This window comes from Oryctolagus cuniculus, chromosome 12 (assembly GCF_964237555.1).
Source record: "Oryctolagus cuniculus chromosome 12, mOryCun1.1, whole genome shotgun sequence".
NCBI classification, from domain to species: Eukaryota; Metazoa; Chordata; class Mammalia; order Lagomorpha; family Leporidae; genus Oryctolagus; species Oryctolagus cuniculus.
The window spans coordinates 40,870,031-40,895,265 of record NC_091443.1 but is presented as its reverse complement, the minus strand read 5'-3'; the positions used below and the strand labels follow the sequence as shown (position 1 = coordinate 40,895,265).

The following is a 25,235-nucleotide window of genomic DNA, read 5'->3' as shown; positions in this document are numbered from 1 at the left end:
TTGCTAATGCGCCAGGAAGGCAGGAGATGGCCTGAGTATTTGCTTAAATATATATATGTGTGTGTGTGTGTGTGTGTGTGTGTGTGTGTGTTTAAAAGATTTATGAGAGGCAGTCACAGAGGGAGAAAGGTCTTCCATCGGCTGGTTCACTCCCCCAAATGGCTGCAATGGCCCAGAGCTGCGCTGAGCCAAAGCCAGGAGCCAGAAGCCAGGAGCTTCTTCCGGGTCTCCCACGTGGGGGCAGGGGCCCAAACACTTGGGCCATCTTCCACTGCTTTCCCAGGCCATAGCAGAGAGCTGGATGGGAAAAGGGGCAGCTGGGACACAAACCGGCACCCATATGGGATGCTGGCATCACAGGTGGTGGCTCAGCCTATGCCACAGCGCCGGCCCTGGCCCGTCACCCACATGGGAGATGGAGTTTTGGGCACCTGGCTTTGGCCTTGACCAGCCTTGGCCATTGTAGCTAAGGTGGAGTGAAACAGTGGATGGAAGACCTTTCTCTTTCCCTATCACAGTAAATAAATAAAAATATTTTCCCTGTTTTGCTACCTGGAAGTGACTGAGGCCTGGAGCTGTAGCAGCCAAGACATACTCTGAAGCAACAGGCAGGCCAGGGAGAGTTTACACCTGGGTAGGAAGAGCAGAGGAGCCGCAAGGTAAAGAACTGGTAACAGCTGCACCACCCAAACTGCTTCTGCGGCATCCTGGATGAGCAGTCAGCCCTGTCCAAGCTCCTCGTTCAGCCACCTGTATGAGCTACAGATGGGGAATGGTGGTGGTACATATGTTCTAAATTGTTTTAAATCACTGAAATGTTCCCTCTTCGCTTTTTTTCTTTCTAAGCCAACTTCCCATGCTCCCTCCTCCTTACTCATGCTATTTGTTGTACTGTACCCCATTTCAAAAATATCAATTTGAGCTCAAGAGCTTTACTATAAGATTTTTTTTTTTTTGGACAGGCAGAGTGGACAGTGAGAGAGACAGAGAGAAAGGTCTTCCTTTGCCGTTGGTTCACCCTCCAATGGCCGCCGCGGCCGGCGCACTGCGGCCAGTGCACCGCGCTGATCCAAAGCCAGGAGCCAGGAACTTCTCCTGGTCTCCCATGGGGTGCAGGGCCCAAGCACTTGGGCCATCCTCCACTGCACTCCCGGGCCACAGCAGAGAGCTGGGCTGGAAGAGGGGCAACCGGGACAGAATCCGGCGCCCCGACCGGGACTAGAACCCGGTGTGCCGGCAACGCAAGGTGGAGGATTAGCCTAGTGAGCCGCGGCGCCGGCCTTCTATAATATTTTAATAAGTATTAATAATAAGTATTTAATAAGATTTGGGGCTGGCTCCATGGCATAGCAGGTAAAGCCATTGTCTGCAGTGCTGGCATCCCACATGGGTGCTGGTTTGAGACCCAGCTGCTCCACTTCCGGTCCAGTTCTCTGCTGTGGCCTGGGAAATAAGTGGAAGATGGCCCAAGTCCTTGGGACCCTGCACCCATGTGGGAAAGCAGGGAAAAGCAGCTCCTGACCCCTAGCTCCAGTTCAGCTTGCTCTGGCTGTTGCAGCCATTTGGGGAGTGAACCAGCGGATGGAAACTCTGTTTCTACCTCTGTAATTCTGCCTTTCAAATAAATAAAATATTTAAAAAAAATAAACTGAAGATTTTCCAAACTAAGTACACCTCACATAGTCTACAGAGTACTTTCCCGTGCAATTTCATCTCCACCCCTTCACCTTCCCTGCATAAACTCCTCTCCCTGAATTGTTTCTACCCATAGCTGACTCTCCAGGCTACTCCCACTGCCTGGACCACTCATCCTCTCATCCCACAGGGCATGGGCATCACCTCCCACAAAGTCAACTCTGCTTCTGGTCTCCAAGGACTCTCTTGGACTGAAGGCAGAGAAACCCTTCATGCAGAGCTTTTTCTGTACCACTAGGTGTCTTCTCGTTTCAATTTTGTGCCTCCCAGGGTCCAGATGGTCAAATATTAAGCAAATGCTTCAGCAATGAATCTAGGGCTGGCTGTTTTTATCAGGGACTAACAGTGAGCTATTGATGGTACAAGGACAAAAAGCCTTAGATCCTACTGACTCCTCACATACGTAACAGCAAGAAGGCCCCCCATTCTCTGCCCTAGATACAGCCCCAGCCTGTATTGACCAGCCCTGCGCTACCACTATCTGAAGAGTTCAGCTATCAGCTTGAGTAGTCTCCTCCCAACTCAGCCCGAGTTCAGCCACAGCCTCAGCCAAACCCCTCCCCGTTCACACTGGATCTCGTAGGACCTCTAGAACGAGCCCAAGCTCTCCCTCTATCCTGGCAGCCCAGCTTTAGCTCACACCCCCCAGCCCCTTTGTACCATATAAACCACTTGTCTATAAGGGAAGGTGCTCGCTCTCCGCTGTGTGTTCGCTGATAACTCTCTGCCATGCATTCACTGGGACTGACCCCCACCCCCCAAGCTTTATTCTTCAGAATAAAGGTCTGGCTTTGACTTCATGCTCTGCCTCTTCTTTCCTGACAGCTATGTTATGAGTATTTCAGTTGTTTAATATTTCCTTAGTTTGCCCTTCAGGGAGTCATATACATTCTTTACCTTATTTGTAAGTTTTGTTAGAAAGCCTTCCTTAGTGCAACTGTCAACTCAGTGTGTATATGAAGCACCCCCTCCAACACACACACACACACACACACACACGCTGCTTCCAGCACACTCCCAACCTCACAACAAGCACTTAAAAAATGCAAACCATAGGCATCTTCCATTCAACCGCCTCCACAAAAGACCACTTGCCAATGGGCAAGTGAACACCAGGGAACCTGTCACCCTGCACTTGCTATTTGTTTGCATTTACACAGCGTCTCTTCACTTTTCCAAAGCATGGTTACCAACATTTATTAATCCTCACAACATCCCTGTGAGGTAGGTCAACATGTCCTTTGTAGTAGCGAACTGAGGCAGAAGTCAAGCGAACCTGCTCAAATCTGGCTTGAGGCCACAAGGGCAGTAGGCAAAGGGGCTGGGTCTGAATCCTGAAGTCAGGCCTCAGTCCTGGGTCACCCACTGCTGGACTTCGCAGGAGCGTATTTTTACCAGTGAAGATTACATGAAGGACAAAACACACAGATCTCTCAGCCAAGAGAAAAACCAACAGTTCAAACAGCACTGGGGAACATGTCAGTTAGAGACCAGCACACGAGAGGACATGAAGAGCACATGCTGCTGAGAAAGGCTGGGATCACCACGACTGGCGATGAGACCGAGACCAGGCCTTCTTCAGAACGGCTTGGGACAATGTAAACGAATTAGGAACCCATCCAAGGGGTGACCAGCCCACATGCCTGTGGTTTCCAAACGGGAGAAAAGTTAGAAAAGAGTGAAAAAACCCAAGCACTCAATCTAACTTAAAACTAGGAATGACAATAATGTTCATTCACATTAGAAAGGCCAATAACATTTTTAATATAACTACTGGCAAATGGTATCCTATCATATACCAAATTTTATCCAAAATATTCTACTTTTTCCCTTACAGGTAAGTGTATTCATTAGACCTCTTTTCCTCTACGTACCAATTTACACACCGACATGGTAACTACCAAGTGGACTGACGGCCTATGTCTCATATCTAACTGACCGAGCCAGGGACGGAATCCAGGAAACCCAAATAGACTGTTGTCTGCTCCTTGTTTCAGAAACAGCCACCTCTCACCTGCACCTGCCCAGTTCCTACTTCTGTGGAGTGCACACAGAGGAGCAGTTCCTTCTTTTGTGGAGCGAATGGTGAACTTGGTTCAATATGCCATTTTAAAAGAGGTAAGAAAAAGAAAAACTAAAACCTGCACTGTAAAGCATAATACAGGAGTAGATTTATTACAGCTACTCCAGATTTCAGAGTGATACCGTGACCACAGAGTTAAAAATATCACTGTTATCGCTGGTTATTTTACATTATAATTGGTTTAGTCTACAAGTTTAAGGCAAACATACTAATGCATTTGCTTTTCTTCAGAAATCATACTTATAAGGATACGTAAAGTTTGTCTCAAAACTTCTAAGAAACGTTAATTAAAAATAAGTATGATTACAATGCTTTGCCAGGATACATGAACGAACCAAGGTGGTATACAATGTGTTTTAAAACAAAATTTAAAAAAAACTCAAGAAAGGCAATCTCTGTCTTGTTTGGACAATGTATTTTGGAAGGGTTAAACTTCAGAAATCACTTAAAGGTAAATAAGATTGGCAGCCATAAGGAATACTATTTATAAAATAAACACAGTTATAGAAACTACTTTAAAAAGACTGAACTTTGGACTTCTGAGTAGGACAAGCGCACAAAGATGGATGACTGTCCCTGGGAAGACAGTGCAGGGACACACCACAGACTGACATCACCTGTGCACGGTGGTGTCGCTCCCTTATGGACTTTTTCAGAGAAAGAAGAGTATATGCACTTTCAGCTGCTTTTTTGTTGTTGTTTCCAGTGAGCATAAATGGCTAACATCATTAAGAAAACAAAAGTAAAATTGGAAGGAAGGCAGCCCTTTTTAGCAGGAAGGTGGAAAAAGCCTTATGTATCTCCATTTAACACTGCCAGGCAGTTCTGCAGCAACTGTAGGTTACCCTAAAAAAAAAAAAAGGGGGGGGGGAATATGAAATTAAAAATTTTACAAAAAATTTATTTACTTTCATTTAAAAGACAGTCACAGGGAGGGAGGGAGAGGGAGGGAGAGAGAGACAGACAGACACACCAATCTTCCATCCACTGATTCAATCTCCAAATCCCCCTACATGGCTGCAATGGCTGGGGCTGGCCAAGCTAATGCGAGGAGCCAGGAGCTTCTTCTGGGTCTCCCACATGGGTACCAGGGACCCACGCACTTGGGCCATTACGTACTGCTTTCCCAGGCACATTGGCATGGAGCTGGATTAGAAGTAGAGCAGCTGGGACTTGGACTGGAGCCCAAATGGGATGCTGGCATTGCAGGTGGCAGCTTAACTATCTACAACACCAGCCGTAAAATAAAAATTTCTTTTTTTTTGTTTGTTTTTAAAATTTATTTGACAGGTAGAGTTTTAGACAGTGAGAGAGAGAGACAGAGAGAAAGGTCTTCCCTCTGCTGGTTCACTCCCCAAATGGCCGCCATGGCCGGCACTGCCCCAATCCGAAGCCAGGAGCCAAGCGCTTCCTCCTGGTCTCCCACGTGGGTGCAGAGGCCCAAGCACTTGGGCCATCCTCCACTGCCCTCCCAGGCCACAGCAGAGAGCTGGACTGGAAGAGGAGCAACCAGGACTAGAACCCGGTGCCCATATGGGATGCCGGTGCCACAGGCAGAGGATTAACCAAGTGAGCCACGGCTCTGGCCCCAAAAATAAAAATTTCTACGTTCATTTACAAAACCACTAAAAAACATCAGGCTCTGGGTTTCTCAACTACAGCACTACTGACACTTCTTTTTTTTTTTTTTTTTTTTTTAAATTCTTTTACCAGGTACTCTTTAAGAATTTATTTATTTATTTATTTATTTATTTGAAAGGTAGAGTTACAGACAGTGAGAGGGAGAGACAAGAGAGATCTTCCATCTGCTGGTTCACTCCCCAAATGGCCACAACGGCCAGAGCTGGGCCGATCTGAAGCCAGAAGCTTCTTCTGGGTCTCCCACCTGGGTGCACAGCCACACCCAAGTGGTCAGGCCATCTTCTACTGCTTTCCCAGGCCATCAGTAGAGTGCTGGATCAGAAGAGGAGCAGCCGGGACTAGAACCAGTACCCATATGGGATGTCTGTGCCACAGGTGGAGGATTAACCTACTGTGCCACAGCGCCAACCCCGGCACTACTGACATTTTCTGCTGAATAGCCCTTGGTTGCTGAGGACTATCCTGAGAATTAGAATATTTAGTGGCATCCTTGGCCTATCTAGCCCTCATATACCAGTATAAACACCCTCTCCCTAAAGGTCTCAAGACATTGTAAACTGTTCATCAGGAGGCAAAATAACCTCTATTGTGGACCATTGGAACAGAGCTAACAGAACCCTGATACAGAGAACTCATTTCAGAAAGGATTTGAGGGGCCCGCACTGTGGTACAGCAGGTTAATGCCCTGGCCTGGAGTGGCGGCATCCCCATATGGGTGACGGTTCAAGACCCGGCTGCTCCACTTCCAATCCAGCTCTCTGCTATGGCCTGGGAAAGCAGTAGAAGATGGCTTAAGTGCTTCAGCCCCTACACTTGTGTGGGAGACCCGGAAGAAGCTCCTGACTCCTGGCTTCAGATTGGCATAGCTCTGGCCGAGGACAACTGGGGAGTGAATCATCAGATGGAAGACCTCTCTCTCTCTCTGCCTCTGCTCTCTGTGTAACTCTGACTTTCAAATAAATAAATGTTAAAAAAAAAAAAAAAAGAGAGAGAGAAAGGATTTGAAAAAGTATAGAATTTGGAACTCAGAGAATGACATCAATTTATCACAGAAATCAGCAAACTTTTTCTGTAAAACGTTAAAACAAATATTTTGGACTTTGAGAGACATATGGCACCTGTTTCAACTATTGTATTTGGTTGGGGTGGTATGAAACAGCTAAAGGCAAAGCATCAATGAACAAGCTTGGCTGCATTCCAGTAAAATCTTACAGATACTTAAATTTAAATTTTATGTGGTTAATACATCTCATGAAATATCCTTCTACTGCCTTTAAGCCATTTTACCATATGGGCACCAGTTAAGAGTCCCAGATGCTCCACTTCTGATCTAGCTCCCTGCTAATGCTCCTGGGAAACCAGCAGAAGACCCAAGTCCATGGGCCCCTGCACCCACATGGGAGACCTGGAAGACACTTCTGGCTCTGGCCTGGCCCAGTCCCGGCTCTTGCAGCCATTTGGGGAGTGAACCAGCAGATGGAAGATGTTTCTTTCCTCTCTATCTATACCTCTGCCTTTCAAATAAATAAATCTTAAAAAAAAAAAAAAAAGGGTATAGTTTGCCGACTCCTAAATTATAGCAAAATTCTTGGTTAGTTTATGACTTCTTCAAAAAGAAAACAATGAACATTAGAAACCCACACAGGCTAAGTAACAGAAAACATGCCAAGCAGTCATGCCAAGCTTATTAAGACATTTTCTGTGGACACAATTACCAGACCAGATAACATATCTTAATTATATCATTCATGCATAAAACAGAAATAATGGTTGATTATAGGTCAATTTATAACTGAATAACTAGAGCCAATGAATTTTTGTTTGTTTGTTTGTTTGTTTGTTTTTTGGACAGGCAGAGTGGACAGCGAGAGAGAGAGAGACAGAGAGAAAGGTCTTCCTTTTGCCATTGGTTCACCCTCCAATGGCTGCTGCGGCCGGCGCACCACGCTGATCCGAAGGCAGGAGCCAGGTGCTTATCCTGGTCTTCCAAGGGGTGAAGGGCCCAAGGACTTGGGCCATCCTCCACTGCACTCCCAGGCCACAGCAGAGAGCTGGCCTGGAAGAGGGGCAACCAGGACGGAATCCGGTGCCCCGACCAGGACTAGAATCTGGTGTGCCGGCACCGCTAGGCAGAGGATTATCCTATTGAGCCGCGGCGCCGGCCCGAGCCAATGAATATTAATAATTCAATACAAGGGGCTGGCGCCGCGGCTCACTTGGTTAATCCTCTGCCTGCAGCGCCAGCATCCCATATGGGTACTAGATTCTAGTCCCGATTGTTCCTCTTCCAGTCCAGCTCTCTGCTGTGGCCTGGGAGGGCAGTGGAGGATGGCCCAAGTGCTTGGGTGCCGGCACCCACATGGGAGACTGGGAAGAAGCACCTGACTCCTGGCTTCGGACTGGCATAGTGCCGGCCGTAGCGGCCATTTGGGGAGTGAACCAACAGAAGGAAGACCTTTCTCTCTGTCTCTCTCTCTCACTGTCTATAACTCTACCTGTCAAAAAAAAAAAAAAAAATAATTCAATACAAATCAGTATAGAAAAAAAGGAACTAAACTTCAGCCTTTTTTGGAGCCAGGTACTTCTACATATTTACAATTAGATTAATGAATGTTGGTTCTTGTGGTCCTTCTTTTAATCATTTTTTTTAAATCAAAACTTTGAAGAAGGCAAAAGGGAAGTTCACACGAATCACAAATGTCCATCACCTGGGAGGAATAAATATTATGATAATTAAGTCCTATATGACCAAATCCAACTTTCAAAGATCTTGGATGAACTTGGAACCAGCACTGTGGCGCAGTGCGTTAAGCTGCCACCTACAATGCCAGCATTCTATATAAGTGCAAGTTACTCCTGACTGCTCCACTTCCAATCTGGCTCCCAGATGACCTGGGAAGGCAACAGAAGATGGTCCCAGTCTTGGGCCCCTGCCACCCATGTGGGAGAGCTGGCTGGAATTCTGGGCTCCTAGCTTCAGCCTAGCCCCAGCCTGAGCAAGTATAGACATCTGTGGAGTGACCCATCATACTGAAGACCTCTTTCTCTTGTCTTTCTGTAACTCAGTCTTTCAAAAAAAAAAAAAAAAAAAAAATCATGCTGAGCTTACCAAAAATTAGCAAGCTAAAATTTTACAGACATGCAAACTGTGCCAATACTTTTTTTTTTTTTTTGGACAGGCAGAGTTAGACAGTGAGAGAGAGAGAGAGAGAGAGAGAAAGGTCTTCCTTCCATTGATTCACGCCCCATATGGCTGCTATGGCCAGCGCTGCGCCGATCTGAAGCCAGGAGCCAGGTGCTTCCTCCTGGTCTCCCATGCAGGTGCAGGGCTCAACCACCTGGCCATCCTCCACTGCCTTCCCGGGCCACAGCAGAGAGCTGGACTGGAAGAGGAGCAACCGGAGTAGTACCCGGCGCCCCAACTGGGACTAGAACTCGGGGTGCTGGTACCGCAGGCGGAGGATTAGCCTAGTGAGCTGCAGCGCCGGCTGTGCCACTACATTTTAAGAATTAAATGAATGAATAATAAAAGTTCTAGAGATCTGTTGCATTACAATGTGAATATACTTAACACTATTGAGCTGTATAAGATGGTGGGTCAGGCACTGTGGCAGACAGGTTAAGCCATGGTTTGGGGTGTGCTGCTTGGGATGCCCACATCCGTACTGGAGTGCCAGGGATCAAGTTCTGTCTCTGTTCCTGATTCCAGCTTCCTCCTTATGCACAACCTGGGTTATAGCATTTTGGACCCTGCTACCCACATGGGAGATTCGAACAGAGTTCCCGGCCTCTGGCTTTGGCTTGGCCCAGTTCTAGCTCTTGTGGGAATATGGGGAGTGAACCAATGGATGGAAACTCTCTCTCTGCCTTTCAAACAAAAAAACAAAAACAAAAACAAAAAAGAAAAAAGAATTCAAATATCTTACGGGCTAAATTATAATGTATTCAAATTACATGGGAAAGCTTAATTTCTTTTATTTAATTTGGAGAAATTTGAATACATTTTTAATTGTTCATGCTCTATGACTGAAGATAAAAAACATTAAAATAAGTTTTTCAAATTTTTAATTTATTTGAAAGGTAGAGACAGAGAAAGAATAATTTTTCAAGTTTTTAAATTTATTTGAAAGGCAGAGAGACAGAGAGAGCGAGAGAGACATCTCAAGAGAGATGGCTCATTTGTCCATCTACTCCCCAAATGCCTGCAAAGGAAGAGCTGGGCCAGGACAAAGTCAGGAACCGGGAACTCGATTTGGGTCTCCCATGCAAGCAGCAGTGACCCAACTACTGCAGCCATCACCTACTGCCTCCCAATGTGTGCACCAACAGGAAGCTGAAACTGGGAGCAGAGGTGGGACTCAAACCCAGGACTCTAACACAGGATGCCAAGGGTCCAAAGTAGGGTCTTAACTGCTAAGTTAAACACCTGACTATTTAAACAAATTTTTAAATGCTGTTTTCATGAAGGAAGACACTTTTCCCACCCAGCAACTAGTCAAAAAATGATATTAGTGATTAGCGCAGGAGAAGTGTTGAACATAAAGCCCTGGACTGAAGGCCGAGGGTCCTGCTTATCCATGCTATGTCTGGCCTCTCTGCTCCAGAGACCGTTGTTCCCAGGAGGTGCTGCACACAGGTCAAGAAACATCCAGGGACCGGTGCTGTGGTGCAGCGGGTTAACGCCCTGGCCTGGAGCACTGGCATCCCATATGGGCGCCAGTTCCAGTCCCGGCTGCTCCACTTCCGATCCAGCTCTCTGCTGTGGCCTGGGAAAGCAGTGGAAGATGGCCCAAATCCTTGGGCCCCTGCACCAGTGTGGGAGACCCGGAAGAAGCTCCTGGCTCCTGGCTTTGGATAGGCATAGCTCTAGCCGTTGCAGCCATCTGGGGAGTGAACCGTCGGATGGAAGACTTCTCTCTCTCTCTTTCTCTCTCTGCCTCTCTTCTCTCTGTGTGTAACTCTGACTTTGTAATAAATAAATCCTTAAAAAAAAAATAAAAAAATAAAATAAAAAAAAAAAAAAAACACCCAAAGGCCTAGAGCTTTGCAAACAGTTTTACCATTTGGGCTGAATCATCAGGACCGGAAGAGAAATGAGCTTGAAGCATGGTAATGAAATACATTACTCCTTTAGGAGTGCAAAAGAAACAAATTCAGCCTGAAGACATGTTTGTTAAAAGTGGACAAGAGGCACTGGTTCCAGTCCCGGCTGCTCCACTTCCAATCCAGCTCTCTGCTATGGCCTGGGAAAGCAGTAGAAGATGGCCCAAGTCCTTGGGCCCCTGCACCCCTGTGGGAGACCAGAGGAAGCTCCTGGCTTCGCATCACCCCAGCTCCGGCCATTGCAGTCATCTGGGGACTGAACTAGCAGATGGAAGACCTCTCTCTCTCTCTGCCTCTACCTCTCTGTAACTCTGCCTTTCAAATAAATAAATAAATCTTAAAAAAAAAGTGACAAAGCAATTGAACAATTTTATACTAAAAAAATACTAACTCTCATATTAAGTACTAGATTCTTTCAGAGCTGACCAACAGAGACACTACAGATATTATTACTCTTTGAATCACAATTGCTAAAATTCCTCAATTCTAAGATTCTGTTTGTAAGGTTTGGACCAAGGCTTCCTTTCTCTTAATTTTTATATATTTGATGAGAAGGAGGGGGAGAGATAGAGGGGTGTGACTGCAGGAAGAAAACGAGCTCCAATCTACTGGTTCACTCCCAAAATGGTTGCCAACAGCTAGGGCTGGGCCAGGAGCTAGGAATTCAATTCCGGCTTCCCACATGGGTAGCAGGATCCCAGTCATAAGCCACCAGGAAACTGGAATTAGGAGCTGGAGCTGGGGCCTGAGCAAGGCATCAAACTCAGGGATCTGATAGAGGACATGGGGCATCTCAATTGGCACCTTAACTGCTAGGTCAAATGCCTGCTTCCACCAGGCTTTTCATTTTATTTACTTTTAAAATATTTCTTTATGGGGCCAGCGCTGTGGTGCAGTGGGTTAAAGCCCCAGCCTGTAGTGCCAGCACCCCAAGTGGGCGCTGGTTCAAGCCTTGGCTGTTCCACTTCCAATCCGGCTCTCTGCTATAGCCTGGGAAAGCAGAAGATGGCCGAAGTCCTTGGGTCCCTGCACCTGTGTGGGAGACTTAGAAGAAGCACCTGGCTCCTGGCTCTGGATCAGCTCAGCTCTGGCTGTTGTGGCCATTTGGGGAGTGAACCAGCAGATGGAAGACCTCTCTGTGTCTCTACCTCTCTGTAACTCTTTCAAATAAATAAAACAATCTTTATAAAAAAATCTATCTTATTTGAAAGGCAGACTGACAGCAGGAGAGAGCCCTTCCATCTACTGGTTCACTCCCCAGATGCTTTCAACAGCCAGCACTAGGCCAGGCTAAAGCCAAGAGCCCAGAACTCCATTCGGGTCTCCCATGTGGGTGGCAGGGTCCCAAGCACTTGAAGGATCACTTGTTGCCTCCCAGGATGCATTAGCAGAAAGCTGGATCAGCAGCAGAGCTTCTGGGACTTGAACCAGCACCCCAAAATAAGATGCAGGCCTTCGGATAAGTGGCTGCACCACAATGGCCACTCAAGCCTTGTCTTTATATTAAATAAGGAAGCAAAGAAATACTGTTAAAAAAAAGAATACAGAGATGACATCTACTGTAATTTTTTTTTTGAAGCAGTGAAATAAAAGAAAATTGAATTCCAGCTCAGGAATAGTCCTTAAGTTCACTGGTAGGAGGCAACTGTCAATAAAGGATCATTACCAATTATATAACTACTCAATTATAAGCTATATATCACTTAAATCATTAAATCTTTAATATGACTCTACCTTTGCATGCTTCAGTTCCAATTCTGCCAGTTCCACTAAATTTTTCCTGAATGCAGCAACTCTTCTTGTCTTAAAATCTATAAGTTCTGGGAACAAATCAGGATTAACTATTTAGTTTACATAATGCTCATAAAGTATGACTTGTGATTAAAGATTAATATAAGAGTACCTTGTTTTGCAGATTCAGATATTTTTTCAAATTTCTGACAACATAATTGTTGGGAAGTTTCAGCTTGAAGAACATCTTTATTTTTCGCCCTTGCTTTATCCAGTGCTTTATTAGCATTTTCATAATCCACTAGTGACCGTGATCTTCGATAGAGGAGATCCTGTAAAACAGAATGCCTCACAATAATGTATGATTAAGCTGCACATTCCTGGTAGTCACAATCAACCATCATCACCACATCCTCTACCACCACTATCAGAGCCAACACATGGGGAATACCAGATGCCAGGCATAATTCTACTTTTTTTCTTAAGTAATAGCTTTACTGATAGAAATCTACATATAAAACTCATACATTTAAAATATATACCTCAACAGTTTTTTTTTTTTTAAAGATTTATTTATTGTTATTTAAAGGTCAGAGTTACACAGAGAGGAGAGGCAGAGAGAGAAAATCTTCCATCCACTGGTTTACTCCCCAGTTGGCCGCAACAGCCAGAACCAAGCAGATCTGAAGCCAGGAACCATGAGCTGCTTCTGGGTCTCCAACGAGGGTGCAGGGTCCCAAGGACTTGGGCCATCTTCTACTGCTTTCCCAGGCCATAGCAGAGAGTTGGATCAGAAGTGGAACAGCCAGGACTCGAACCAGCGCCCATATGGGATGCTAGTACTGCAGGTGGCGGCTTTACCTGCGATGCCACAACACCAGCTCCAATCTCAACAGTTTTTACTGTGATCAGACACTTGTGTAACCAGCACCACAATCAGTTTTAGAACATTACGAACTTAAAAAGTTCACAGGAAATAGAATTAAGGGGCCAGTGTGTGGTATGGTGGGTAAAGCTGCCACCTGTGAACACTGGCATCCCATATGGGCACCAGTTTGTGTCCCAGCTGCTCCACTTCTGACCCAGCTCCCTGCTAGCAGCCTATGAAAAGCAGAAGACGACCACCAAAGCGTTTGGGCCCTTACACACACATGGGAGATCTGGATGAAGTTCCTGGTTCCTGGTTGTAGCCTGGCTCAGTCCTGGCCGTTGCAGCCATCTAGAGAGTGAACCAGTGGAAGGAAGATCTCTCTCTGCAACTCCGCCTTTCAATAAATAAATAGCTCTTAAAATAGAATTAAAATATATATTCACTTTGCTGCAAAAACTTTGAAATCCCATATATGAAGGAGTCTTCAAAAGTTTATGGAGGGGCCAGCATTGTGGTATAGCAGGTAAAGCCGATGTCTGTGATGCCATATGGGTGCCATTTCCAGACCTGGATGCTCTACTTCTGATCTGGCTCCCTGCTAATGTGCCTGGGAAAGCAGTGGAGGACGGCCCAAGTACTTGGGCCCCTGCACCTACGTGGGAGACCCAGAAGAAGCTCTGGACTCCTGGCTTTGGCCCGGCACAGCTCTGGCTGTTGTGGCTACTTAGGGAGTGAACCAGTGGATGGAAGATCTCTCTCTCCTTCTAACTCTGCCTTTCAAATAAATAAAAAACTAAATCTAAAAAAAAAGTTCTAGACTGTATCAAATCACAACCTTTGTAGGGGAAATTTTTTGTGGGCTTTCCTGATCTACCTAAAAGGAGGGAAAAAACCCTCATAGTGAAAATAAAATACAGGAGCAGGCATTTTGTGCAGTGGTTAAGGCACTGCTTGGGAGTGCCTCCATCCCCCCCGCCCTCACCAGAGTGCCTGAGTTTATATTCCGACTCCATTGCCAATTCCAGTTTCCTGCTAACACACATTCTGGGAGGTGGCAGGTAATGGCCTACGTACTTGAGTCCCTGCCATTCATGTAGGAGATACAGACTGAGTTCCTAGCTCCTTGCTTTGATGAACATCTGTGGAGTCAATTAGTAGATGGAAGATCTTTCTCTACCTTTCAAAGAAATAAAAAATAAGTAAAAATTTAAAAGAAAATAATATGCAAAATCAGGAAGTATACTGTCTTTTTTTTTAATTAATTTATTTGATTGCTTCTCAGCCTTTTGGCTAAGATCAAGTGTAAAATTAATTTATTTGAAAGGCAGAGAAAGAGAGAGAGAGGTCTTCCATTTGCTGGTTCATGCCCCAGATGGCTGCAATGGCCAGAGCTGTGCTGATCAGAAGCCAGGAGCCTGGAGCTTCCTCTCGGTCTCCCACCTGGGTGCAGGGGTCCAAAGATTTGGGCCATCTTCTATTGCTTTCCCAGGCCTTAGTAGAGAGCTGGATTGGAAGTGTAGTAGCCGGGACTCAAACCAGTGCCCATATGGGATGCTGGCAGTGTAAGCAGTGGCTTTACCTGCTATACCACAGCATGGGCCCTAGTATATTGTCTTTAACAATGTTAAAGTCCAAGGACCTCTGAAGAAATGAATTTTTGTAAAGTAGCTCATTTTTAAAGAACAATGAAAATTACCTTAGCTGCTTGAGATTCTCTCAAGTAATATTTTAAAAGGTCAGAAAGTTTGAGATCCTCATCAGCAGATACTCGTGCTTCTATTTTCTGTAAAAGAAAGAAACATCAAGTATTAAAAACTGGGGCAAAGGTCCAGCGCTGGAGCATAGTGGGCTAAGCCTCCACCCGTGGCACTGGCATCCCACATGGGTGCCAGTTCATGTTCCAGTTGCTCCTTTTCTGATCTAGCTTTCTGCTATAGCCTGGTATATGAGTAGAAAATGGCCCATGTACTTGGGCTCCTGCAGTTGTGTGGCTCCTAGCTTCAGATCAGCCTATCTCCAGCTGTTGCAGCCATCTGGCGAGTAAACCAGAGGACGGAAGACCTTTCTTTCTGTCTTTTCCTCTCTGTCTGTAATCCTACCTCTCAAATAAATAAATACAATCTTTTTTTTTTTTAAAGATTTATTTATTTATTTGAAAGTCAGAGTTACACATAGAGAGAGAAGGAGAGGCAGAAGAGGTCTTCTATCCGCTGGTTCACTCCCCAGAAGGCCGCAACAGCCGGAGCTGAGCCAAGAGCTTCTTCTGGGTCTCCCACGCAGGTGCAGGGGCCCCAAGACTTGGGCCATCTTCTACTGCTTTCCCAGGCCATAGCAGAGAGCTGGATGGGAAGTGGAGCAGCTGGGTCTTGAACTGGCACCCATATGGGATGCCGGCACTTCAGGCCAGGGCTTTAACCCACTGCGCCACAGTGCCGGCCCCATAAGTACAAATTAAAAACAAACAAATAAACAAACAAAAAAACTCAGCCAAAGCATTAGCAGATTGCATCTGACAATACCAAAGTGCAATTAACAGATGTGGTAAACCTGAGCTAGAATAGAAAGTGAAATTGATATATCAGAGGAGAAATCTTCAGCATAGAGACAAAGGACAAAGAGGTACCTTGTCACCAATGCAAAATGAGAACTTGTCTGGAGCGTAACTCAGACTACACAATAAAAAGCCATTTATGAGATAACTGGGGAAATGGGTACATTAGATACTTGATGACATTAACATAATCGCTCATAACAATACTGGCTATATTAAAAATTAATTCTTAACCTTAAAAAAAGATAAGCCAGCAATGTGGTATAGCAAGTGAAGCCACCACCTACAGTGAGTGCTGGTTTGAGTCCCAGCAACTACACTTCCAGCTCCCTGCTAACCCACCTGGGAAAGCAGTGGAAGATGGTTCAAGTACTTGGGCGACTGCACCCACTTGAGACCCAAATGAAGCTCCTGGCTCCTAGGTTCCCCCTATTCCAGCCCTGGTCATTGCAGCCACCTTGGGAGTGAATCAGTGGGTGGAAGACCGCTTTCCCTGTCTTCCCGCCTCCCTCTATAACTCTGTCTTTCAAGTAATAAATACATGATCTCAAAAAAAAATTCTTAAAGACAGAGGGGATGGCATTGTGATGCGTGGTTAAGCCATTGCCTACAATGCCAAGATCCTATGCTGGAGCTCCAGTTCAAGTCTCAGCTGCTCAGCTTCTGATCCAGCTCTTTGCTATAATGGACCTGGGAAAAGCAGCACAGCCACCTAGATCGAGTTGTCTTCCGGCTTTAGCCTGGCCCAGCTCCAGCCATTATGGCCATCCGGAGAGTGAACCAGCAGATAGAAAGTCTCTTTCTGTGCCACTCTACTTTCTCTCTCTCTTTTTAAAGATTTCTTTATTTATTTGTTTGAAAGTCAAGAGTTAGAGAAGGACAGGCAGAGACAGAGGTCTTCCATCCTCTGGTTCACTCCCCAATTGGCCACAATGGCTGGAGCTGCGCCAATCCGAAGCTAGGAGCTTCTTCTGGGTCTCCCACATGGGTGCCGGGGCCCAAGGACTTGGGCCATCTTCTACTGTTTTCCCAGGCCATAGCAGAGAGCTGGATGGGAAGTGGAGCAGCCAGGACTTGAACTGGTGCCCATATGGGATGCCGGCACTGCAGGCAGCCGCTTTACCTGCTATGCCACGGCGCTGGCCCCACTCTACTTTTCAAATAAATAAAATAAATCTTTTAAAAACAGAGATGAACAAAGGGTGCAAAACAGATGAATATAGACTTTATGGAATAACTATACAACGTGGAAAATCTGGGTGATGTACATATATTAATTCTTTTTCGCTACTCTTTCATCTTTTTTTAAAGATTTATTTATTTGAAAGGCAAAGTGACAGAGACCTTTCATCTGCTGGTTCACTCCCTACATGGCTGTAACAGCTGCAGTTAGTCCAAGACAAAGCCAGGAGCTCCATCCAGGTCTGCCACATGGGTGGCAGAGGCTCAGGCAGGGAGGTAGATAAGCAGAGCACCTGGGACTTGAACTCGTGCTCCTCTATGGAATGCCAGCATTGCAGGTGGCAGTTTAGCTCACTGCACCAAAACGTCTGCCCCTCATCTTTTTTTAAAGCCTGAAATTACTGTCAAGATAAAAGTTAAAACAATAACAATACACCCATCAGAATAGCAAAAATGGGAAAACCAAGTATTAGCAAGCTAGTACAGGAACCTGAATGCTCATATTCATTTTAGCGGGAATCTTAATTGGTACAATAACTCAATTAATAGCCAGCATGACAACCCTCCCACCCCCTCCACCCCCAACTCTCAGACACAGGAGTAAAAGAGCCTTCAGATAATTCTAGACCCAGCCTTCCTATCTTCCCTGTAGAGGCCCCAAACAAGGAACAGAGGAAAGCCATCTCTGGTCTTTGTGAATTCCTGACCCAGAGAATTCATTAACATAACAAAATAAGTGATTTTTCCGCTACTAGTTTCTGGATGGTCTGTTAAAGAGTAAAATAACCAAAAAACAAAAGAGTACCTTCAGGACTGTAGCAGCCATGGAAAAATTTTACCAAAATCTCCTTCAAGAGAAACTGCTTGCTGAAAGGAGCACAGCTGATCCACTGACCCCACTGCAACCCCTACAGATGCAGAACCATGTTCATCCCTAGGCTAGGCTCCAGCACACTCACCTCACCTGCCCTGGCAGTACACGATCAAAAGAACTCAGGAACTAGGAGGGCCTGCCCATTCTTGGCTGATGTGGTACTCCTTAAACAGGCTACTCTGGCTTGGGGATGCCCCTTTGGCCTACCTGAATGCACCCTAGAATTGCATTACAGTCTGAGCCTCTTCCTCCATCTTTTGTGGTGTCAAGCCTGCACTGCAGTCTGAAGGTTCTTCCTTCCTCTTTGTTCATCACAAAAAATCCTTTGTACAACCAACCCTATGTTTTGTTCTTTTTTTTTTAAACCCTATTTTAATATATCTTTCTCAGGGGACCTGAATAGATATAAGGCTATTTTATGATGGGTCTCTATTCTTGTGATGTGTATGAACAGAGAAACTCTATCTTCCCAGAAAATGTCACTGATACAAGCAAGTGCTAAAGGTAGACTAACAGGCCATCTGGATTCCACAGTGTTGACATTTATATGATTTTTTTTGTGAGACAATGTCTCCCTTTTATTGTCTCCACTACACATCACTCAATTGCCAAAGGTCATGCAGAAGTCCAATTTCTATACTAGACTGACAGCTTTCAGTTGACTACCATTAAATATCTAATAAATATTTCCTCTGTTTTATCAACTGATAAAAATGTTATATATTAATACATCTATGGCTGATGCTCCCAAGTGAACACTGATAATATGAAACTATTACTATCATGAGTGCAACCTTCTCATAGGTGTACACTTGACTCATACTGACATTATCCACTTTTTTTTTTTTGACAGAGTGGACAGTGAGAGAGAGACAGAGAGAAAGGTCTTCCTTTGCCGTTGGTTCACCCTCCAATGGCCGCCGTGGCCAGCGCACTGTGCTGATCCGATGGCAGGAGCCAGGTGCTTCTCCTGGTCTCCCATGGGGTACAGGGCCCAAGGACTTGGGCCATCCTCCACTGCACTCCCTGGCCACAGCAGAGAGCTGGCCTGGAAGAGGGGCAACCGGGACAGAATCCGGTGCCCCGACCGGGACTAGAACTTGGTGTGCCGGCGCCACTAGGCAGAGGATTAGCCTATTGAGCCGCGGTGCCGGCCAACATTATCTACTTTTAAACCAGTCTGTCGGGGCCAGAGCTGTGGCACAGTGGTTAAAACTACCGCCTACAGTACCAGTATCCCATAAGGGCATTGGTTTGAGTCCCAGATGCTCTATTTCCCATCCAGCTCTCTGATATGGCCTGGGAAAGAAGTAGAATATGGCCCAAGTCCTTGAAGCCCTGTACCTACATGGGAGACCTGGAAGAAACTCCTGGTTCCTGGCTTTGGATCAGCTCAGATCCGGCTACTGAGGCCATTTGGGGACTGAACCAGCAGATGGAAGACCTCTCTCTCTCTCTCTCTCTGCTTCTCTGTAACTCTGCCTTTTAAATAAATCTTTTTTTGTTTTAAAGATTTATTTATTTATTTGAAAGTCAAAGTTACACACAGAAGGAGAGGCAGAGGCAGAGAGAGAGGGGTCTTCCATCCTCTGGTTCACTCCCCAGTTGGCCACAATGGCTGCAGCTGTACCAATCTGAAGCCAGGAGCTTCTTCTAGGTCTCCCACATGGGTGCCGGGTCCCAAGGACTTGGGCCATCTTCTACTGTTTTCCCAGGCCATAGCAGAGAGCTGGATTGCAAGTGGGGCAGCCAGAACTCAAACTGGTGCCCACCACTGCAGGTGGTGGCTTTACCTGTTATGCCACAGTGCTGGCCCCACAAATAAATTTTTAAAAAAGGAAGAAAGGAAAAAAGGAAGAATGGAAAGAAGGAAGGAAGGAAGGAAGGAAGGAAGGAAGGAAGGAAGGAAGGAATAAATTTATCATGGTAAGGACACTTAACATGAAATCCATCCTTTTAATAGATTTTTAAACATACAACATAATAGGCACAATGCTATATGGTAGATCTCTAGGATTTAGTACTTACTCTTGTTTTATCAAACAGTTCTGAAACTTTGAGGAAAAATCTGAAAGGTAAGAATATTTTCATGAGGAGCTAAACTTGAAACAATTTTCCATTCCACTGTTCACAGAATATGCACACAAATCATATTAATAACAAATATTCTTGTCTCATTACAGTAATATTTAATGGTCTTGATAACTGAAGACTTCTTTTAGTTCAACAAAATTCTCCTTGTGCTTCCACTAATAAAACAGATTACTTGGAATCTGTTATAGAGAATCTGTATATAGGAAATACACAAAATTGTATACCTTAAACAAAAAAAATCTGTTATAGAAAAATCCACCCATTTCATTTCCAGAGGACAGTCTAAACTACACTTTAAACATTAATGTTGACATTCTGTAGTAATACACTGTGTAATACTAAACAAATCCTACACCTTCAAAGTTACAGAAAAATTAGAAAGTAATCACAATGAAAGAGAAGGCTAATTTAACAGGAATACACTGAAGTTGGAATAGTTCTTACAAGTTTTCTAAGGGGGCTGGCTGCTGTCTGCAATGCCGGCATTCCATATAGACCCCGGTTCAAGTCCTGACTGCTCCATGTCTGATCCAGCTCCCTGCTAATGGCCTGGGAAAAACAGCAGAATGGCCCCAGTGCTTGGGTTCCTGCATCCACATGGGAGACCCAGATGAAGCTCTTGGCTCCTAGCTTTGGCCTGGCCCAGTTCTGGCTGTTGTGGCCATTTGTGGAATGAACCAGCAGATGAAGATCTCTCTCTCTCTGCCTCTGTAACTCTGCCTTTCAAATAAATAAATCTTTTAAAAAAAATACAGCTGCATTATAACAGAATAACCTTGCAGGGCTGGTGTAGTACACCAGGTTAAGCTATCACTGGTGATTCCAGTATCCCAATATCAGAGTAATGGATTGGGTCCTAGGTGCTCTACTTCCCATTCAGCTACCAACTAATGCACCCAGGAAGGCAGCAAAACATGACCCAAGTATTTGGGTCCTGCCATTCATGGGGAAAACCAGGATGGAATTCCTTGCTCCTGGCTTCAAACTGGCCCAGAAGTGGATATTGTAGCCATATTTGGAGAATGAACTAGTACATGAAAGATCTCTGTCTCTCCCTTTCAAATAAATAAATGCTTTTTTTTTTTTTTTTTTAAATAATTAACCTTGTTTCACTGAAAGTTTGGCTCTTTAATGTCTACTGAGATAGGATATACTAGAGAAAAGTTCAAAGATGTTGTTTGGAGAAAGACAAAAACTTTGAAAATAGCTTTCCCAAATAAAATATGCTTGAATATTTTTCAATAAAAAGTTTAAATAAGATTACAGCAACAACTAAAATTAACTACTCTTAGATTAAAGTGAAACATCAGCATAAAGTGAAGAATAGCTGGGGGGTGGACATTTGGTCTAGTGGTTAAGGGGTTGGTGTCCCAAATTTTAGAGTGCATGCCTCCAGCTCCTGACTCTAGCTACCTACTAATGCAGACCTTGGGAGGCAGCAGCTGAATGGTTGGATCCTTGTCATCTATACAAGAGACCTGGATTGTTTCTGGCTCCTGAATTCAGCTCTGGCCCTAGCTGTCATGGGCATTTGGAAGTGAGCTGGCAAATGAAGCTCTGTCTCTCAAATTAATTAATTATTCTTCAAAAGAAAAAAAAAAGAACAGTCATACAAGTAACTCTCTCAAGAGCTTTTTTTTATGCTAACACACACAACACCTTCACTGGGTCACTCTCAGATTACCCTCAGATTCACTCTAAAAACCAGAACACGGGGAAGGTGTTGTGGTCCAGTGCAGTGGTTTAGGCAGCCACTTGGGATACCACATCCCACAGAGGAGGCATATGGGGAATGAACCAATGGATGAAGGATCAATAGTGTGTTCTCTCTCTCTCTGCCTTTCAAATAAATAAAAATAGGGGCCGGCATTGTGGCATAACTGGTAAAGCCGCTGCCTGCAGTGCCGCCAGCCCATATGAGAGCTGGTTCAAGACCTTGCTGCTCCACTTCCAATCCAGCTCTCTGCTATGGCCTGGGAAAGCAGTAGAATATGGCCCAAGTCCTTGGACCACTGCACCCATGTGGGAGACCCGAAGAAGCTCCTGGCTCCTGGCTTTGAATCGGTGCAGCTCTGACCGTTGCAGCCAATTGGGGAGTGAACCAGCGGATGGAAGACCTCTCTCTCTCTGCCTCTCCTTCTCTGTGTAACTCTTTCAAATAAATAAATAAATCTTTAAAAAAATAAACAAATAAACAAACAAACAAAACAAAAAAGCCTTCCAAGACCTAAAAAAATTCTAAAACAGCTAGTCTCTTTAAAAAGTAAAAACTGATAGCATCAAATTTTACTTTAAACTTTAATTTGGCCTCCAATGAAATACATGCATACTCATACACACACACACACACACGGATATGTAATTTAAAACAGCATTTATGATAAATATCAACAGTCATAAATTCTTCTCCACTCACAGTCTATTTTCATCAAATAAAACATTGCAAATAATTAAAAATTACACATCAAAGTCCATTTTTATTTTCAAAAGTTTAAAAATATGAGGAGGCCGGCGCCGCGGCTCACTAGGCTAATCCTCCGCCTAGCGGCGCCGGCACACCGGGTTCTAGTCCCGGTCGGGGCGCCGGATTCTGTCCCGGTTGCCCCTCTTCCAGGCCAGCCCCCTGCTGTGGCCCGGGAGTGCAGTGGAGGATGGCCCAGGTGCTTGGGCCCTGCACCCCATGGGAGACCAGGAAAAGCACCTGGCTCCTGGCTCATGCCATCGGATCAGCGCGGTGCGCCGGCCGCATCGCGCTGGCCGCGGCGGCCATTGGAGGGTGAACCAACGGCAAAGGAAGACCTTTCTCTCTGTCTCTCTCTCTCTCACTGTCCACTCTGCCTGTCAAAAAAAAAAAAAAAAAAAAAAAAAAAATGAGGGAAGCCGGCGCTGCGGCTCACTAGGCTAATCCTCTGCCTTGCGGCGCCAGCACACCGGGTTCTAATCCCGGTCGGGGCACCGGATTCTGTCCCGGTTGCCCCTCTTCCAGGCCAGCTCTCTGCTGTGGCCAGGGAGTGCAGTGGAGGATGGCCCAAGTGCTTGGGCCCTGCACCCCATGGGAGACCAGGAGAAGTACCTGGCTCCTGCCATCGGATCAGCGCGGTGCGCCGGCCGCGGCGGCCATTGGAGGGTGAACCAACGGCAAAGGAAGACCTTTCTCTCTGTCTCTCTCTCTCACTGTCCACTCTGCCTGTCAAGAAAAAAAAAAAAAAAGGTATTGACCCAAGTTTACAACAATGCTCCTTATCGATTGTTTTGACAAAAATAATCCAAAACATCTGCCTGCATTAGAAGTACTGTGTCATCTAGGCTACTAACAGAAATTTTTCTGTTTTACTTTTATTTGATGTTTTTAATTAGAATCCTTACTTGCATATATCTGTAGAATCCTGAGTTCCTAAAGCATACAATGAAGAACCAATTCTATTGTAATCATCTGCAGCACCTAAAGAAAAAGTTAAGAATATATTTATTCACTGATTTAAAAATATTAAGTACCTATCTGCCAGCACTGTAAAACATTCAGATACCCAAAGTCTAGTAAAGGAAACAAGACAAACAACCATAATATAATATGATGAATATCATATTAGACACATGCAAGCCATCTTGGGAACAAGAGAAACAGATGATTCCACCTGAGTAATTTGGGGAAGGATTTATAGGAACTACAGAATGAGATGGAGCTTGTAGGATGAACAGATCTTTATTTACTAGATAAAGAAGGAGCATTTTCAAAGACTTATTTTTATTTATTTGAAAGGCTGAGTTATGGGGAGGAGGGGAGATAGAGAGATCTTCCATCTGCTGGTTCACTCCCCAAATGGCCACAATGACCAAGGGCTAGGCCAGGCCAATGCCAGGAGGCAGGAGCTTTCTCCAGGTCTCTCACGTGGGTACAGGGGCTCAATGACCTGAAACATCTTCCACTGCTTTCCCAGGTGCATTAGGAGGGAGTGGATCAGAAGTGAAGCAGCCAGGGTTCAAACTGGTGCTCATACAGGATGCCAGCACTGCAGGCAGCAGCTTAACCTATTATGCCACAATGCTGGCCTCAGGGAAAAAGCAGGGAAAAGATAAACAAAGTGACATGGGTAAAGGCCAGAGAGATAATAGATAAAAGAGCACTATATGTTCAAAGAGCTTTCTGGGCTACATAGTGCAGGGTTCACAGGGGGAGTGGATGGGCTGAAGACAGAAAAGTTCAAAGCATCTTGGGGAAATAGCTCTTGTAAGCCATGACAATTTGGATTTGATCTTATGTGAATGGATGTCAGTAAACATGTTTAAGCCACAGTAGTGGTTAAATTCTGCCAGGGCAGGCATTTGGCACAGCAGTTAAATGGCTGCTCGGGATGCCTATATCAGACAGCCAACAGAGTCCCAGATACTCTGCTTCCCACCCAGCTTTCTTCAAATGTGTACCTTGGGAAGAAGCAGATGATGGCTCAAGTACTTGGGTCTCTGCCACCCACATGAGTGACCCAGACTGAGTCCCAGGCTTCTGATTTCATCTGGGCCCTGACTTGGCTGTTTTAGGCATTTGGGGAGTGAACCAGTGGACAGAAGATATCTTTCCATCTGTTGGTCTGTCTCTCTACCATTCAAATAGAACAAAAATAAATAACTGTATAAGAAATGTAAACCTTATCCTTTAAAACTTTTTGCTGTATAGATGTAAGTAAAACAAAGAAAGTAGGGTGATCAACCAAGAAACTGCTGCGATAACCTGGTAATGGAACTGAGGGGCAAGAGGGGATAATGGGAAGAGAGGAGACAGAGAGAAGCTGATAAAACTGAAAGATATTTGGAAAGTGTAACAGTTTGGATTTAGAAACAGTAGACCTGGCCGGCACCGCGGCTGAATAGGCTAATCCTCCGCCTGCGGTGCCGGCACACTGGGTTCTAGTCCCCGTCGGGGTGCCAGATTCTGTCCCGGTTGCTCCTCTTCCAGTCCAGCTCTCTGCTATGGCCTTGGAAAACAGTGGAAGATGGCCCAAGTCCTTGGGCCCCTGCACCTGTGTGGGAGACCTGGAAGAAGTTCCAGGCTCCTAGCTTCCGATCAGCTCAGCTCTAGCCATTGCGGTCATTTTGGGAGTGAACCAGCAAATGGAAGACCTCTCTTCTCTCTCTCTGGCTCTACCTCTCTCTGTTATTCTGTGTTTCAAATAAATATAATAAATCTTTAAATAAAAATACACACAGGAAAAGTTTTTAAAAATAGTAATCCTTAGTTGTAAAAAATTACATTTAATTAAAAAGGCTGAAATTTGGTGACTATTATGGCTACTTAGAGTAGACCTATTCTGGTATAATTTATGAAGAAACTTTGAATACAAACTTCAGACTGAACCATCATTTCTGTGGGATTCTTCACAATTATCTTAAAGTTTAATTTGATTTTTTTTTTTTT

At 45.0% G+C, this 25,235-nt stretch overlaps 1 protein-coding gene across 6 annotated transcripts in view; it reads right to left on the bottom strand.

The window, feature by feature from the left end:
• Positions 1-2,866: 2,866 nt before the first annotated feature.
• SNX6 (sorting nexin 6) overlaps positions 2,867-25,235 on the bottom strand; it is a 61,109-nt gene continuing 38,740 nt past the window's right edge. For all 6 annotated transcript variants that reach the window (XM_008269489.4, XM_051822759.2, XM_070053757.1 and 3 more), the window contains 6 exons: positions 23,192-23,267; positions 19,760-19,799; positions 14,821-14,907; positions 12,426-12,585; positions 12,257-12,342; positions 2,867-4,624 (listed from right to left, as the gene is read on the bottom strand). In XM_008269489.4, coding sequence (XP_008267711.2) covers positions 4,571-4,624; positions 12,257-12,342; positions 12,426-12,585; positions 14,821-14,907; positions 19,760-19,799; positions 23,192-23,267 — 503 coding nt within the window. In that variant the 3' untranslated portion in view covers positions 2,867-4,570. The remainder of the gene's footprint in view (positions 4,625-12,256; positions 12,343-12,425; positions 12,586-14,820; positions 14,908-19,759; positions 19,800-23,191; positions 23,268-25,235) is intronic.